Genomic DNA, 16089 nt, shown 5'->3' on the forward strand with positions numbered 1-16089 from the left:
AGGACTTGGAAAAAAGTCTGGTTCCATTGGCTTACATTGAAAGTAAAGTAGGTTTTTTTTACATTTACGGCATTTTGACAGACGCTCTTATCCAGAGCGACATACAGTTTGATCATTTTACACAGGTAGGTGAAGGTGGCGTTAGGAGTCTTGCCCAAGGACTCTTATTGGTTTAGTGTAGGTTGCTTACTCAGGTGGGGATTGAACCCCAGTCTACAGCGTAGAATGCAGAGGTGTTAACCACTACACTAACTAACCACTTTTTCCTTCTTTGTTTCCATCGTTCATATGATTACTGTTAAGAGAATGTGTTGCTATAGATGTAGCTGACAGGACCCAAAACATCATTTCATTGTCGTCTCTTGCTTTAAGTTGAATGTGACATTGAAGTTTAGTAAAATTACAGTGTTATGGACTGAAGCTTTTTATTGCAGGACCTCTGGGTTGCACTTGGACGCGACATTACTGTACCTATGAGAAAGGGAGCAAGACCTTCGTCATGACCAACACCGAGGCCAAGGCTACAGCTAAACAGGTACAGTATGATATCAGATTAACTGGGTATGGCATTGAACCCAGTGACTCTGTCTCTTTGTCTCTGACTCCCTCGCACTGTAAATGTCTCATTTACAGAATGGTGTGGTGCTGAACCCTACAGAGATGTTCAAGCTGAAGTCCTGTATCCGTAGGAAAACAGACTCCATTGACAAACGTTTCTGTTTTGACATCGAGGTGGTGGAGAGGTGACTAATCGTTTCTTCTTCAGTATGCTGTCATTTATGTTTAACAGGTTCAGCTGTAGAAAGATCAGTTCAAATATGTAGCGTAGCTTCTACCTCTCACTTTCCTCAAAGCTATGTCCCTCTAACTAGCTCTAAAGCCGCAGTCACACTAGACATTTGCGTTTTGCTTCTTGCAGAGCCAAGGCAGAAACGGAAGACTGGCGGTGCAAACATTTTGGGCCAGTTTGTAATTTCATGACTAGCTATGTGGCCAAAAGTATGTGGACACCCCTCCTAATCATTGAGTTCAGGTGTTTCAGCCACACTCATTGTTAACAGGTGTATAAAATCAAGCACAAAGTCTTCATAGACAAACATTGGCAGTAGAGTCGTACTGCAGAGCTCAGTGGCCTAAAATGTGTCTCTGTCATAGGATGCCACCTCTGAACTAAGTTAGGTTAGAAATTTCTACCAGATGTGCTGTTATTGTGAAATGGAAGTGTCTAGGAACAACAGCAGCTCAGCCACAAAGCAGTAGACCAGTAGGCCAAGTGCTGAAGAGAGTAGTGCATTGAAAAAATTGCCTATCAATCATTACAGAGTTTCAAACTGCCTTTGCAAGCAATTTCATCAAATGGTTTCCGGGGTGTTTTAAATTTCTAAGCGATTAAGAAAGGGATAAAGGTCATATATTAATTAGCTATGACTGTTGTATTGTTCAGTAATTCATATTGAAATCAAAAGTATCAAAACTGATTTTAATTTTTAATTTTATGTATTATAAACCATATCCAGGCCTATAATCCTGTACACTATACTTCCTCTGTTTTATTTATTACTTTTTAGGCAGTCCTGAAGAAATACCTGAAGTATCATGTTTAGAAATTGCTAAAATTTGTGGTTACTTTATTTTGGATCTTCAGTACTGCATTGTGAAGAACAGCCCCCTCAGAGCTCAGCACAGCCAATAAAGCTGCTGGTCGATGATACAAAACACACCAAAGTTGAACTCAAACTGAAGTTTGACACAAAACTTTGTTTGTGAGGTCTGCTGCATGAAAACCTTGATCGTAATGATTTCTCTTGAAAATAGTATAATTTCACTTACAAAACCAAAAAGCTAGTGTGACTGGGCATTAGGAGTGGCAGAGATATTTCTAGTGTGCTGCATGGTCTTTGTGTAAGCTTTCCTGACCCTGTACTATGTACTGGCCTTGTTTGTGTACTTTACTTGTGTCTGACCTTGAAGTTGTTTTCTGTCTGACTATATTGGGTCAAACATGTATAATACCTGCATAAAAAAACAACCAGTGAACACAGTACAAGTCAAAAGTTACTCCTTCTCTTGAGATGTTTACTTTTCGTGGTAATAGTGTAACATCAAATCTATTTTTGGTCTACGGTGACCAAGAAGTCTTCTTCTACTTTAAATTGTTTAAAGTGGCAGCTTTGCACTGTTGGTGTTCTGTCATGCAGCTTCATGAGAAGCCACCTTAGATGGTTTTCCAACAGACTTGAAGGAGCTCCACAAATGCTGATCACTAGTTAAGGGGCATTCCCTAAAACTGGAATTTAATGTTATTTGATGTGTTATGCAGTATTTGGAGGCGCAGTGTTGCATCCCACAACCTCATCAAGGTTCTTTTACTACATTACCCTGCACGCATTACTCAAATACAACATACAAACATTGGGAGTCACTGTGGTGTCCACCAATCCTGCTTGCTAGCCTAGCCCCTGATCTTTAAGAAGGCTGAGAAATACCACCAAGCTAGCATTGTGGTTGTCAAGATTCTTTAAACCAGAAAAAAGATGTCACACTGAGGTACGTTGTCTAGATTTCCCAGTAGCTGTCCTCACAAACAGTTGAATCATTTCTGTCAGCTCAGTAATCCATCCTCTATTCCATTTTAAAGACAATTGGAAGACAGTTACTGCAGTTACAGAGCTACATAAAAAGATTCAGCCCAGCCCAAAACGGTCTTTTTCCAAGGTTCCTTAATACCTTCTAGATACACCATCAGGGAAGTTTCTGGTCTTTAAACCAGAAAATCCCACTTTAGAGACTAACATGACAGCACTGTCGGATGTGAGTAAGGATGTATAAAAACATACATTCAGTGAGGTGCGTCCAAACTTTTGACTGGTGCTGTAGTTGATACTGTAATTTGGTTCAGCACGTATATTGCCATAGCAAAGTATTTGTCCCCTCCAGATTTCTTGCATTTTTGCGTATCTGCCCACTCTTAATTGATTCACTTTTTCAAACCGTCTCATTTATTGAAGGAAAAAAGTTCTCCAACACCAACTGGTCCTGTGTGAAAAAGTAAAGTAAATTTATCTGTAAAGTTGACAATTGGGGTCAATTATGCTGGACAAACCCTGGCTTGATTACTGTCAGACCTAAACATGTCGGTGCCAAGTCAAAGCTTATACAGCGCTTTTTACAACAGGTGTTGTCACAGAGCAGCCTTACAGAAAAATGCGGACCTGAGCCCCCATGAGCATCACCAGTGGTGAGGAAAAACTCCCTAAGAGCATGAGGAAGAAACAGTGAGAGGAACCAAGATTCAAAAGAGGAACCCATCGTCCTCTGATTGACACCGGATTGGAAACATCATTAGTATAAAATATTAGAATACAAAATGGGGAAAAACAGGTGGAGTAATGATTAATTAGGTAGTTTGAGTTTATTCAGCAGCAGCATCAGCAGGAGGGTCATGCAAACCTCATGCAGTGTAAAGCTTCAATGGTGGTCAAAATGCTCCAGAAGGCTGAAACGGTCCAGAAGGATGTCGAGCAGTGGCACCCGATCAATACAGAAGAAGCAACAGCATCAGACACGCAGCATGGGCAGTTGAGAATCACTTCTGTAAAGAGTGACTGATCACAGTTTACAGTATTAACAGAGTGCAGCACAGACTCTGGCAGGTCTGAATATTACAGCGTAACTAAAAGGGAGAGCCAGGAAGGTAAATTAAACAGAACATTTCCATAAATGTTGGTCAGAAGGTCTCAAAAAGCAGCACACTATGCTGTAAGCAGAAAAAAATACCTATAGAGAATCTGGAAAGGGTTACAACGCCATTTCTAAGGCTCGGGGACTCCAGTAAACTACAGTGAGAGCCATTATTTGAAACGGTAGTGGAGCTTTTTAAGGCCTGATTCATACATACTGCTTCTATGTGGTGTAAGCGATGCAGCATGGTATTTAAAGATATTTTTCTATGTGCCACATGCATCATGTAGCAAAAAAAAAAAAAAAACTCAGATAAAACCATGGAAATCAATGAAAATTAAACAGATACAATTTTTTTTAAAACTTCAATTCCTGACAGAATACTAGTTAAACATTCCATGCTGCAGACAGATTTTTCTGTTGGTCCACCAGCTTAAAACCTTTGCCTAATCATGTAAGAATCTTGTTGAGGATAAACTCAATTTTCATTGAGCAGAGTGACTGATGTTACCATTTGGAGAAAAAGGAATGTCTGTATAACTTTCTCGCTGCTCCGCTCCGCAGCATAAACGGTGTATGTTTAAAAGGTCAGTGGGTTCAAGCTGCAGCACTCATGCTGCCACAACACTCACGCCGCGCAGAGGCAGTTTGGGTGAATCAGGCCTAAGAAGTGGCCAGCCTACCAAAATTCCTCCAAGATCTCATGATGATCCATCCAGGAAGTCAGAAAAGAAGACCGATAAACATAAAAGCAACTGCAGGCCTCGCTCACCTCAGATAAAGTCAGCATTCCTGATTCCACAATTAGAAAGAGACATGCCAAAAGATATGACTGAATTAACGCAACTCTGCAAAGAATGTCTTCCCTCAGTGATGTGAAAGACTGATATATAGTCTTTTGGAGGCATTTACTTGTAGGTTTTGTTGTAGGATCATTTATTAAAATACTTTTTCACATGGGTGATATAGGTGTTGCAAAAAAAGTTGTCTTCAATAAATGAGAAGATTTTAAGTTTTAAAGCTGTGTTTTGTGCTTCATCAAGTTCTCCTCGTCTTAAATGGCATTTTCTATGAGGATTTGAAAGCATTTAGTGTGGTAAATATGCAATAAATTGAGGAAATCAGGAGGGGGCAGGTAGTTTTTCATGGTACCGTACTACATTAGTACTTCTGCAGTATACCATGGAAGACAAGGAGTTATGTGGGTGTGTATATGTTTGCCCACCTAGTGTAAGATTGCACCTGTTTCTCTGATGAACTATGTACTGTGTGCATTCTTCCCTGTCTTTTTGTTTATGTTGACATAGAAATGCCATCTGTCGTGGAACTCTTTTCCGACCACTGCATTATTTCTGTAAAGTCCGGTATGTGACCTGTTGTGTGCTGTTTCAGCGCGGCTGCATGGCAGAATGCATGTGCACTGCTTTTTCATTTCATTCACTTACTCCCATTCTGAGCGAACACCTGTTTTTGTTTTGCTTTGTTTTGTTTGTTTGTTTGCCATTTTAATTCTACTGACTGCACAAATTCATAATCATCCACTACCTGATGATTTTGGAGGGGCAGAATGGCACAGTTCTGAAAGAAACCCACTGAAATGATCCTCTTTCACCAGCAAATGATGTGGTGATTGCTTGATTTACACTAAAGAGCCTCAACTGAGTCTCTTTTACGATTTCACTGCTTTTTTAAAGGACAGCAAAACCTCACTTGACTTCAAGGCACAAAAGATTGCAGCTTGGTAGGGTCCCTTATTTTCAGCACCAATTTGCGCCACTAATATGCTAAGATAGATCAACAGCAAAGAACACACATTCAGTTCCAAAAAAAGGTGAGACAGTATATGAAATGCCAATTAAAAACAGAAAGCAGTGATTAGTAAATGCTCTTTGACCTGTAACAAACAGTACAAAAACCAAAAACAAGTGATTTGATGTTTTGCATTATGCATTTCCATAAAATTCTAAATATGATGCCTACAGCACGTTCCAGAAAAGTAGAGACAGGACAATGTTTACAGCTGTATTACATTATCTTTCCTTTTCACAGGAAAAAGAACACCTGTACCTGTATATGAACTTTATACAGGTAACAGTCAGAATACTCCTTTTACTCTTTGGCCTGGAGAACACAATGTCCACAGCGCAGCCATCCAAGCATTGGCCCTACCATCAGGAGACTGCCAGTTAGATCCCTGGTGATGCTATATATATATATATATATATATATATATATATATATATATAGTTATGACATTGTGTTAGCTGGCTTCACAGGATTTGGAGGAAGCCGATGCTAGACTTTGCCCTTCTAGAATTGGAAATATTGTGTGGCTGGGGGAGTCCTAACTAGAATATGGAATTGGACACAAACTAAATTGAGAAAATGTACTCATCAGAGCACACCTTTCCACTTTGCATCCTTCAGCCCAGAAACATCAGATTGATATATGGATATATTGCTTATATATGGCTCCCTTTTTACATTGCATTGAGTCTTGCATTTGTACATGCAGTGATGAACTGTGTTTTCCTGACAGTAGTTTTTAAAAAGATTTCTGAGCCTATGTGGTTATTTTCATTACAGAAGCATGTCGCCTTTTAGTGCAGTGCCATTAGAGCGGCCGAAGGTCCTAAAATGTCCCCTTCTGCACAGAAATTTCTCCAGATTCTCAAAATCTTTTAATAATGTTGTAGATTGTAGATGGTAAAACCCCTAAATTCCTTCCAATTGTGCTTAAAGAAATATTATTCTTAAACTGTTGGACTGTTAACTCCTAAAAATGCAGTTTTCCAGAAAACATTTATAACCAATGATTGCATCACTTGTTTCCTGTTCACCTGTTTACCTATGGAAGGTTTCAAAACAAGTGATTTTTGATCATTCCACAAACCTCCCACCCTTACATTGCCCCTGCCCTAACTGTTTTTGGAATGTGTTGCCGGCATCAAATTTTGAGTTTACAAACATCAGTAAATATAAATTAAGGTGCTGTTTTCAATTAAGTATATATAAAAGGCTGTTTACAAATCAGTGCTTTCTGTTTTTATTTGCATTTTACCTACTGTTACAACCTTTCATGATTTGACTTTGTATTAATTGGGTGATGGATCAATCTATAGTGGCATGGTAGAGTGTGTGTATGAGGGTATCAGGCACAATAGTGTTACTAGAGTGACAGTAGGTAGGCTGAGAGTGGTCCACCACCTGAATACATCTCTGGTCAGAAACTAGTGGATGGCTAGGATGTGCATGGCAGTTTCTTACTGTACTCCAGCAAGGTAGGTGTTTCTAGTAATAATAATGAGTGGTAGATGAGTGTATGCCACCACATGGCCTCCATAGAAAAGCACTTTATTCTAAAAAGGGCAGATTGACCCTTAACCTCAGCCTTGACCAGCTTCTGGTTTCATCATTCACCTTCACCATGTAGCATGCTACTAGCTCATTACAGCCTGGTTTTAGCTTCAAGGCTGAGCTTCTGTGACATTGTAGTGGCAGGTTCAGTGCTATGAAGGCTGTGAACTAGCCCTAACTTTCATATTATGACTGAGACCATGCTAGTACTGTCTCTAATGGTTGATCTTTGGATGAGAGACATGTGTAGTTCATTTGCATGAATCTGCTCCACAAATATATGCACTTCTATATAAAGCAAAATTATGCTGTACTTTTAATATTTTTCCTATTTGCTTAAGGAGCTGTATGGATTTGGGTGTTTTTGTAGTATTTACTAATAATAATAATAATATCAGCACTGTGACATTTCAAATTAAATATGATTAGTAAGTTGGGTTTTAGAGTAGCAAATGATAGAATATAAGCCCCCACCCACCCCCACCCCCACCCCCCACGTAGACCACCAACCAAGCCATGTTTGGTGTTTGACATTTGCTTCTATAAAAAGAGATGCATGATTAGTGCATTACCCACTTTCCGTTATCTTCCGGCTAGGCCTCTATGACACAGTGATCAGTATTGATTGTTAAGTAACCCATTGATCACTGTGTTTGGAATGAGAATTGGTGGAGAATTAAAGATGAATGTAATTTTAAACAGCTTGCCAAATAGTATTAAATAGCATGTGAATGTAATGTCTTAATTTCTTTCATTATTATAACTGTGGATTATCACAGAGTGTTAAGTCGTTATTCCCCACTGTCTCAGCTGCATATCATACCATCTGAGGAATATTCTCAGCGTTTGCATTCATAGCCAGGGCAGGTTTATTGATTCAGGGTTCTAGACAAATGCACATTCTTATCTAGGGAGAGAGCTGCAGTGAATTTACTGAAAATAACAGTCACAAAAAGCAGCTGTTTTTAAAATGCATGCATATTATGAATTAGGTTATTTAATATCAACATGTACCATACTTATAATTTGTGTTTTCACGGGGCCCTTGCCTCATGGGTCCCTAGTGCCTAGTGCCACCCATGTTTATAGCAACACCTCCTCTATAATGGCATAAATGTTTGTTTATTTATTTACTTATTGATTTGTTTTCTAATCAAATATGTAAGACACATGGACTTGGCTTTGAGTGCCCCTCCCTCACGCATGTTTAGCAGTCTGAAATTTCTCCACAAGAGGGAACGCACAGGTCACTTTTGTGTGCATCATTTAAAGGGAAGAAACAACCTTGAACTCACACCAGCAGGAGCTCACAAATGCGTAACTTGGCACTTTTTCAAAACAAGACGTGAAAGAAGGTTTGTGTTGATTTACTCAACAGTGCATTATTTGATAAGTGATCTGCATTAATTATTTATTTTTAGCTCAGTCCTCATGGATAAAAAATACAACCTGTAAGCTACAAGAATAGCACAGAAAGTAATTGTCTAATTACTGTTAGAAATCACCCAAACCTTTTTCAGTTAGCAACATTTGTCTTATAGCCCCTGTTGTTAGCTACAATAGCCTTGTAGCTCAAGTGCAAACCAAAAGAAGCAAACTTTGGACACCAAAAATGTCTTGTTTGATTGACTGCATTTAGGGTAAGGCAACTTTTTTAACAAACTCTGTCTTTACCTTTTTTATTTATTTTTTAATATTTAAAACACAATATCTCAGCTGTTCAAGGGTTGTCATGCATTCAGTGCTGTGGAAAGGGCCAGAAAAAAGAACTATTTAAAAGGTGAAGAGAGTAAAAACATGAGGTGGCAGTGCCATCTAAGATAACAGGCTGTATCTAAGGGAGTGCTCTGTCCCTGTAGCATACTAATGTGTGCTGTACTGTGTTCAGGCATGGTATCGTAACCCTACAGGCACTGTCCGAGTCCAACAGGAGGCTGTGGCTAGAGGCCATGGATGGTAAAGAGCCGGTAAGTGAGCCCGTGGCTCTTTCCTTAAGGGAATTCAGTAAATTTTCTTTACAGTGGTGATAATAGGAACCAGGAATCACAATGTCTACAACACAAATATAGTGATTTTGTTTATTATTTAAAACTTGTGAACCTACACATTTTTTCTGAATTTTTTATGTAAATGTCGAGTACTATTTTGCCTTATAACCCCCTGCATGTACTGCTTAGAGTACCTATTAAATTATAAGTTTTAGGCCCAAAACTTTTTTAATCAAAATTATGTTAAAGCAATGTCTCAAACATCAGACACAGCCTGCATAACCATATCCTATATTAACTTTCTGTAAGGGAGCTTTTATAGACACTGCGAACACTTCAGATGTTTGATTCCTATCACCAGCACCACTGAGAACAGTTCTGACTCATTACATTTATCTGGAAAGGAAAATTGTAGATTAAACCTCTATATTAATCACGTATTTATGCAGACATTTTTAAAAGCAGCGAAATTCTCAGCTCTAAAACAGCTATGTCAGTGTCCGACAAACTAAACTAAAGTTTAAGGTATTTTTCTTAAAATATTCCATTGGTTTGCAGTGATATTCTACTGTATCTTCACTGTTGAAGCCCTTTCCATTGACCAGTTTAATAAGCTCCTAAAACTCCTAATTTAATGGGGCAGTCATGGGCTGGAGGTTAGGGAACTGGCTCTGTAACCGGATTCCCAGTGCTGACAGTCCATGACTGAGGTGTCCTGGAGCAAGACACCTAACCCCCAATTGCTCCCTGGGCGCCGTGGATAAGGCTGCCCACCGCTCTTGGCAAGTGTGCTCACTGCCCCCTAGTGTGTGTGTGCTCACTAGTATGTATGTGGTGTTTCACTTCACGGGTGGGTTAAATGCAGAGGTGGAATTTCCCTGTTTGTGAGATTAAAAAAGTATCACTTAACACAACTGAATCATTTAATCAAGGCTTTAGGAGCATCTTAGTGAGAGAGTCAGGATGGATCTGATTAGAACTACAGTAAAATTATGTAGGATAGTCACTATGAAGCCTAATGAATTAAGATTAAGATTAAGTGATACTTTTTTGATCCCACAACCTGGGAAATTCCACCTCTGCATTTAACCCATCCGTGAAGTGAAACACCACATACACACTAGTGAACACACTAGGGGGCAGTGAGCACACTTGCCCGGAGCGGTGGGCAGCCCTATCCATGGCGCCCGGGGAGCAGTTGGGGGTTAGGTGTCTTGCTCAAGGACACCTCAGTCATGGACTGTCGGCTCTGGGGATCGAACCAGCAACCTTCCGGTCACAGGGCCAGCTCCCTAACCTCCAGCCCACGACTGCCCCCCAAAGTAAAGCAGAATTACACTCATTTTTCAATTATCTGCGTAAGTCAAACTTTAGGTCATATACTGAGAGAGAAACTAACTGGCTTGGATGTCTTTAAAATGGTAGCGACAGGAGCCAGATGTTGCCAGAAGTTGATGTCTATTATATAATGTTGATAATGGTAAAATAGTGGTAAATCTGAAATTTTTCTTTAGGGGAGATTTTGCCATATAACACCTCAACATCATGAATGCATTCGAAAATAATACATTTTCAGCCAACATGTTTACATGTTTTAATGATCTGTTCATAGTCCATCTAATAGCTCAATGGCAATAGGATACGTCCATGTAAACACTTCAGTCGGGATAGAGTAGTCTGATTTAGGCCATTCAGAATACAGTTTCTGTCTGATTGATTGAGGTGGGTAATCCTGTAAATAATCTGTTAAATAGAAGAATAATATCTGTGTAAACGTCTGTATCTGATTACATTCCCTATGGGAAAGTTGATCATGTGTGTCGCTTCATAGCTTTATAATAGTTTATAATGTTCAACATGGCGGAGCAGAAACTGGTCTGCAGAGGAGACAAAGTTTATGCTCAGATCTTTAAAAGACTGCGATGGGACGGATATCCAGCTTATGTGTCTCAGAACACAACATCTTCCTCTCGGCCTTCTTTAATAAGGACATGTGAAGGACGTTTTCCTGAGTCTGACACCATTTTAAAGGAATTGAAAACAAGCGCTGCTCACTGCTGCTCATCTCACTCTGACTGGACTCATGTGATGCTGGTTGTCATGGTAACGTCTACCCTGAGCAGTTCTCTATGCATGCGTGTCATTTTGAATCGGATTACTTGTCGAGTGCATGTAAACAGAGATTTTCCATCAGAATATTGGGTAGAGTGAACACCTCAGTCTTCATCTATAATCGGAATGTTTTGAATTGGATTGGCAAAAATCCTTGCATGTACACACAGCTTCTATCTGAGGCATTGAGCAGCACTTTTAGAACCATTTAGCATTTAGAGACGTCTCAGACTCTTTAGACGTCTGGTTCCCATCACCACCACTTGTGAATAATTCTGACGCCTAGGTCTAAAGCATTGATTAGATCTGAACCATTTAGTAGTTGGAAATTCCCTCTAAGAATCGTCTGTATACTAAGACCAAACTCACTGCTGTACATTAGTGACCATAGCACTGTTATTCTGTCATGTTTTATTTTTATTCAGACTTGTGGCTTGTAGAGCATTACATCCTGTTGTTGACTTACCTGCATATTTAAAGATCAGTGAACATTATTTTAGACTTCGCTGCCAAAGGCAGAAATGGGAAATATAAATGTCATGTCTGCAATTAATCAGCTGTGCTGTCATTTCTTACCGCTATAGATCTACAACCTCCCAGCCATCCTGAGCAAGAAAGAAGAGAGTGAGTACATTTGCGTTTTACTTTTCTAATCACATGTTTAATTTATCGCACTGGAAGGTTTAATATTTCATTTGTTTAGCATCTTTTGAAAGCTTTTCTGTCTGGATTAGGCCTTGCACCCGCATTCATCAGTCAGCTAAAGCGAGTCCAATAGACAGCTGTGATCTGGCACGCACTCCGCAGGCCCTCTGGATACATCATAGTTATTCATTCAGACAGTGCCTCATGGTGACTCTTATCTGTCTCGCTGCACTGTTCTCTGGGCAAGGTCGAGAGCGTTATGTTCAGAAAGCTCTGTTCCCCCCGAGCGCTTAAGATGTTAAATCCGCCGAACTCGCAAATTCATCAGTTTTTTTTGTTGTTGTTGTTTTTTTTTTTAAACAGCTCATCTGAACGAGGCTGGCTTTAACTTTGTGAAGAAGTGCATAGGCATGGTTGAGATGAGGGGTGAGTGGAGTTGTAATCTTTGTCTTGAGTGCCTTTTGTTGCCGTTTGCATCAGAAAAGTCTCTTGACATTGATTCATTTGCGAATGCGCTCATTTAAGGGTTTAGGCATTTAGCCTAAGATGTGAATGTGCATCTGTTATGGCGATTATTTATGATTACTCTGCCATTCTTTCTGTTTCTCTCTTTCTTTCCCGCTCTATCTCTTCTGTATTAGGGATCAACACTATGGGCCTGTACCGTATAGGTGGAGTCAACTCCAAAGTCCAGAAGCTAATGACCACAGTCTTTTGTGAGCCACTTCAGCCTTTAACTTATTTCCTTTTAAGGGTGCTAATGTCAGCGGTTTCTTTTCACCAGTAATTGGCCACATTAGTCGGTAATTAGTCGTTAACCGGCAAGCCTAAAAAGCCTAAAAAGCATAGAATCCATCAAAATATCTGATGAATATAAAATATTCATCTTGTAAAATGAATTGTTCCAGTTGAAATCTCAATACACTTGACATGCAGAGGCCGAAGACATGGCTGCCCGTCCCACAATTTTCTGCCAGAAGGACCATGTATGACATCTAGACAACAACAAAGCTCCCCCTCCCCAAAGCACACACACCCCAATGTGTGCTTTAATATTGAGTGTGTGTTCATACTGAATCCAGTCTCATATTTTAGAAGTTCAAGTTGTTCAAGTTCAAGAGGCTTTATTGTCATTTCAGCTCCATACAAATACACAGTAAAAATAAATGTAACTTTCTCAGACATTTGATATCCAAAGTGTACATTCTGAATTTTGTAGTGGAGCTCCAAAGCTAATATAGTTAACAGGTAATAGTGCAGTAATAGAATGGCGTGTAGCTCTATTAGCATTGCAGAGTGCCTGCTCAAACCACTTTAAATTTGCCAACAAGGTAGGATATCTTAAATAGACTTACTTACATGTACCACTCTACAGCAACTTTTGGGGACCACCTACAGACTACCTTTATAAATGGCTAATAACTGGCTTAAAATGGTTTAGTAATGGTTGTAGGTCATAAACAGCTTAAAATCAGTAATCATAACACATGAAAGTGTATCAGTGACGTGGTGCTTCCCAAATAGTGAGCCAATATTCATCTCTGCTGTTAAACCCCAGATCAGGGTTTCTAAAACACTGGGCCGTGGACCACAAGGGGGTTGAGCAGCACCCTCTTGTGGTCCTCAGGCCTTTACTTAGGAGGAGTGAGTGGTCCTTAGTGGGCCAGTGAAGATACGTTTGCTCATAAAAATCAGTGAAAATAAAGTGAATTAATAAAAAAGAAATATAGATTCATGTAAAAAACATGACAACCGCAAAGCAGCTTTGTGTGTTTATTGCCACCTCTGAAGTTCCACTCGTCCACTCATCCACGAGTTGCAGAAACCATTGTGTGAAAAGCTTACTTTAGCTTTATCTGCACATACTGCGTATCACTGTGCTGAAAATGTTTGAGGGTAGCCCTGATATCAACAATGCATTTAAACAGGAAAAATGAGGGAAAACAGGTCACTGCTGTTCTCTCCTCAGTCAGGATTCAGTTAATGACCACATATTTTATATAACCTAGCATTAAGATCAAGAAAAGACAGAGAAATAACCTTAACTTGCATTGACTTGCTTCCAAAACACAGAATGAAGAGCTGAATTAAGACCAATTGCACTACATCAATATTGTTTTTGATCAATAGAATAAATATTTTAATTTTAATGTATTGTTTTTATTATTATTTTTTTTTTTTTTAGTAGTAGTAGTAGTATTTCCAGTGGGCCCAGTGCGTTCTAGTGATAAAAATGCGGTGCTTGAGGTAGAAAAGATTGAGATTTTGCTGGTTGCTTATCTCTCTTTGTGTTCTCCAAACTGACTGTTGCCCTTTCATTTGTGTGCCATACCTGCTAATTAACAACCACTAATAAACTAATGGTAAATCATTCATAGACCCTTTATAAGAGCAGTCGTATTGTAAAGTGGTCCTGAATAATATTACAAAAATGCATTTTTTGCCATTTAAGCTGTTAAAATCCCAGGCTTATTAAATTTACATGGGGTCCTGGGCTAATTTCCTATGTCCTACTGGGTTAATTTTGCTGCTCTGTGAAAGTACTTCCATTCGATTTGGCCATATCAGTGATTTTCTCCCTTTTTTTGCAGGAAATTACAGTCTGAATTACCAACTTTTCACTGAACTCAGCTGTGGTCTGACCCTTTTAGTCCCGACCACTTGCACATCTGATTTTCCCAGCAGATGTTATGCTGTGTTGAAAAAAGGAGATTCTGACTGCTGCTTCTTGCTGTATTTAGTCTCATAGTGTGTATATTCCTATTAAACACAGATTATGGAATGAGGGATGCTTTGGAAGAGTCTCCCAACCTTTTACTGAGACCAGGTGGTACAACCTCATGTCCATCCTCTTTACACAGGGCATAAACAGGAGGAGAAAGAAAATGAAGCAGGTCAGACAGAATGGAGGGTGATTATAATAGAAGCTACAGGGAGATTACTTTATATTCATATTATGCAGAATATTCTCAACTTTTAGTTTTCTGTAAATAACAATGTAGGCATTTGAGTTTAAAGAAATTTGGGGGGCTATCGTGGGCTGGAGGTTAGGGAACCAGACTTATGACCAGAAGGTCGCTGGTTTGATCCCCTGAGCCGACAGTGTGTGACTGTGCCCTTGAGCAAGACACCTAACCTCCAAACCCCAGGCACTGTGGATAGGGCTGCCCACTGCTCAGGCCAAGTGTGCTCACTGCCCCCTAGTGTGTGTGTTCACTAGTGCATATGTGGTGTTTCACTGCACAGATGGGTTAAAATGTGGACACATCATGCAGTAATTTTCTTGCCATCCAGTTGCAAGAGGTTTATCACTGAGGAGACGTGTCTGCTGATCAACTAACCTAAATAGAGTTTAAGACTCATTATTTAGTAGCAGCATCAACTACAATGCATACTGATTGAGTCATTCCTCAGTTATAGATTTGTCTATTAAAAGTTTAGACCTGCTGGAAGGACGTGGCCATTTAGAGAGGAATTCCACAGATTTTTCAAATATTCTGTGTAATTCAGTCATTGAGAAGTAAACAAAATCAGTCAGAGTAGAGAAAGAAAATGGTTTTTAACTTTTTTAACAATTAAACTTGTGCTGTGTTAAAATTTTGATCTGTTTCCTTGCTGTTTAAACTGCGATTAACTCAGGGGTGTTAAACTCAAACACTAAAAGGGCCATATTTAAAAATCCAGGGCCAGAAAACATTTTCTTTATTTCAGTTTTAAATAACATTTATATAACCTTAACTGGCCATTGTTGTTTAAAATAGTACACCTTGTAGTACACCTTGACCCTAAACTAACCCTTGAAACATTACTTGAAAACTTGAAAAAAGTTCACCTATAAAGGTGCTTGAACTAGTACACATTATGTTGCAGTGCATACTGGGGATTGTAGTACAAAGCATTATGAAGCCGGAGAAATGGGCTAATATTAATAGAAAATAAAAATAATTTTGAGGGCCAGATAATGGACCTGATCTGGCCCACTGGCCTTGTGTTTGACATATGGGAATTAACTCATGATTAATTATCATATAGGAAAATTAAGGTAGCACACACACTTACTTTAAGCTAAAGTTTGTCTATTTATTAGTTTTTTTTTAATAAAAGAATTTACTATCCAAAATAATTAGTGAACCTACGGGCCTACTCTGAGTTTTTATATGTAATGTTGATGGTGGGAAAAATAGTCATAAATCTGAATAATTCTTCAGGGACTTTTTTGTCCTACAACTCCTCACATGTATCTCTCCACCCTGAAAAAGATAAATTATGCCAAAACCTTCTCCAAACTACCATGAAAGAGTCTATT

At 39.2% G+C, this 16089-nt stretch overlaps 1 protein-coding gene across 4 annotated transcripts in view; it reads left to right on the forward strand.

Moving 5' to 3' along the window:
* Positions 1–16089, forward strand: part of LOC108429891 (rho GTPase-activating protein 42) — a 182803-nt gene that overhangs the window by 140312 nt on the left and 26402 nt on the right. For 2 of the 4 annotated variants that reach the window (XM_017701956.2, XM_017701957.2), the window contains exons 9-15: positions 435–535; positions 634–743; positions 4989–5045; positions 8927–9005; positions 11723–11762; positions 12147–12209; positions 12425–12499. In XM_017701956.2, the coding sequence (XP_017557445.1) occupies positions 435–535; positions 634–743; positions 4989–5045; positions 8927–9005; positions 11723–11762; positions 12147–12209; positions 12425–12499 (525 nt within the window). The remainder of the gene's footprint in view (positions 1–434; positions 536–633; positions 744–4988; positions 5046–8926; positions 9006–11722; positions 11763–12146; positions 12210–12424; positions 12500–16089) is intronic. The other 2 variants (XM_017701958.2, XM_017701959.2) reach the window with 1 other exon arrangement.

Source organism: Pygocentrus nattereri, chromosome 7, assembly GCF_015220715.1.
Source record: "Pygocentrus nattereri isolate fPygNat1 chromosome 7, fPygNat1.pri, whole genome shotgun sequence".
NCBI classification, from domain to species: domain Eukaryota; kingdom Metazoa; phylum Chordata; class Actinopteri; order Characiformes; family Serrasalmidae; genus Pygocentrus; species Pygocentrus nattereri.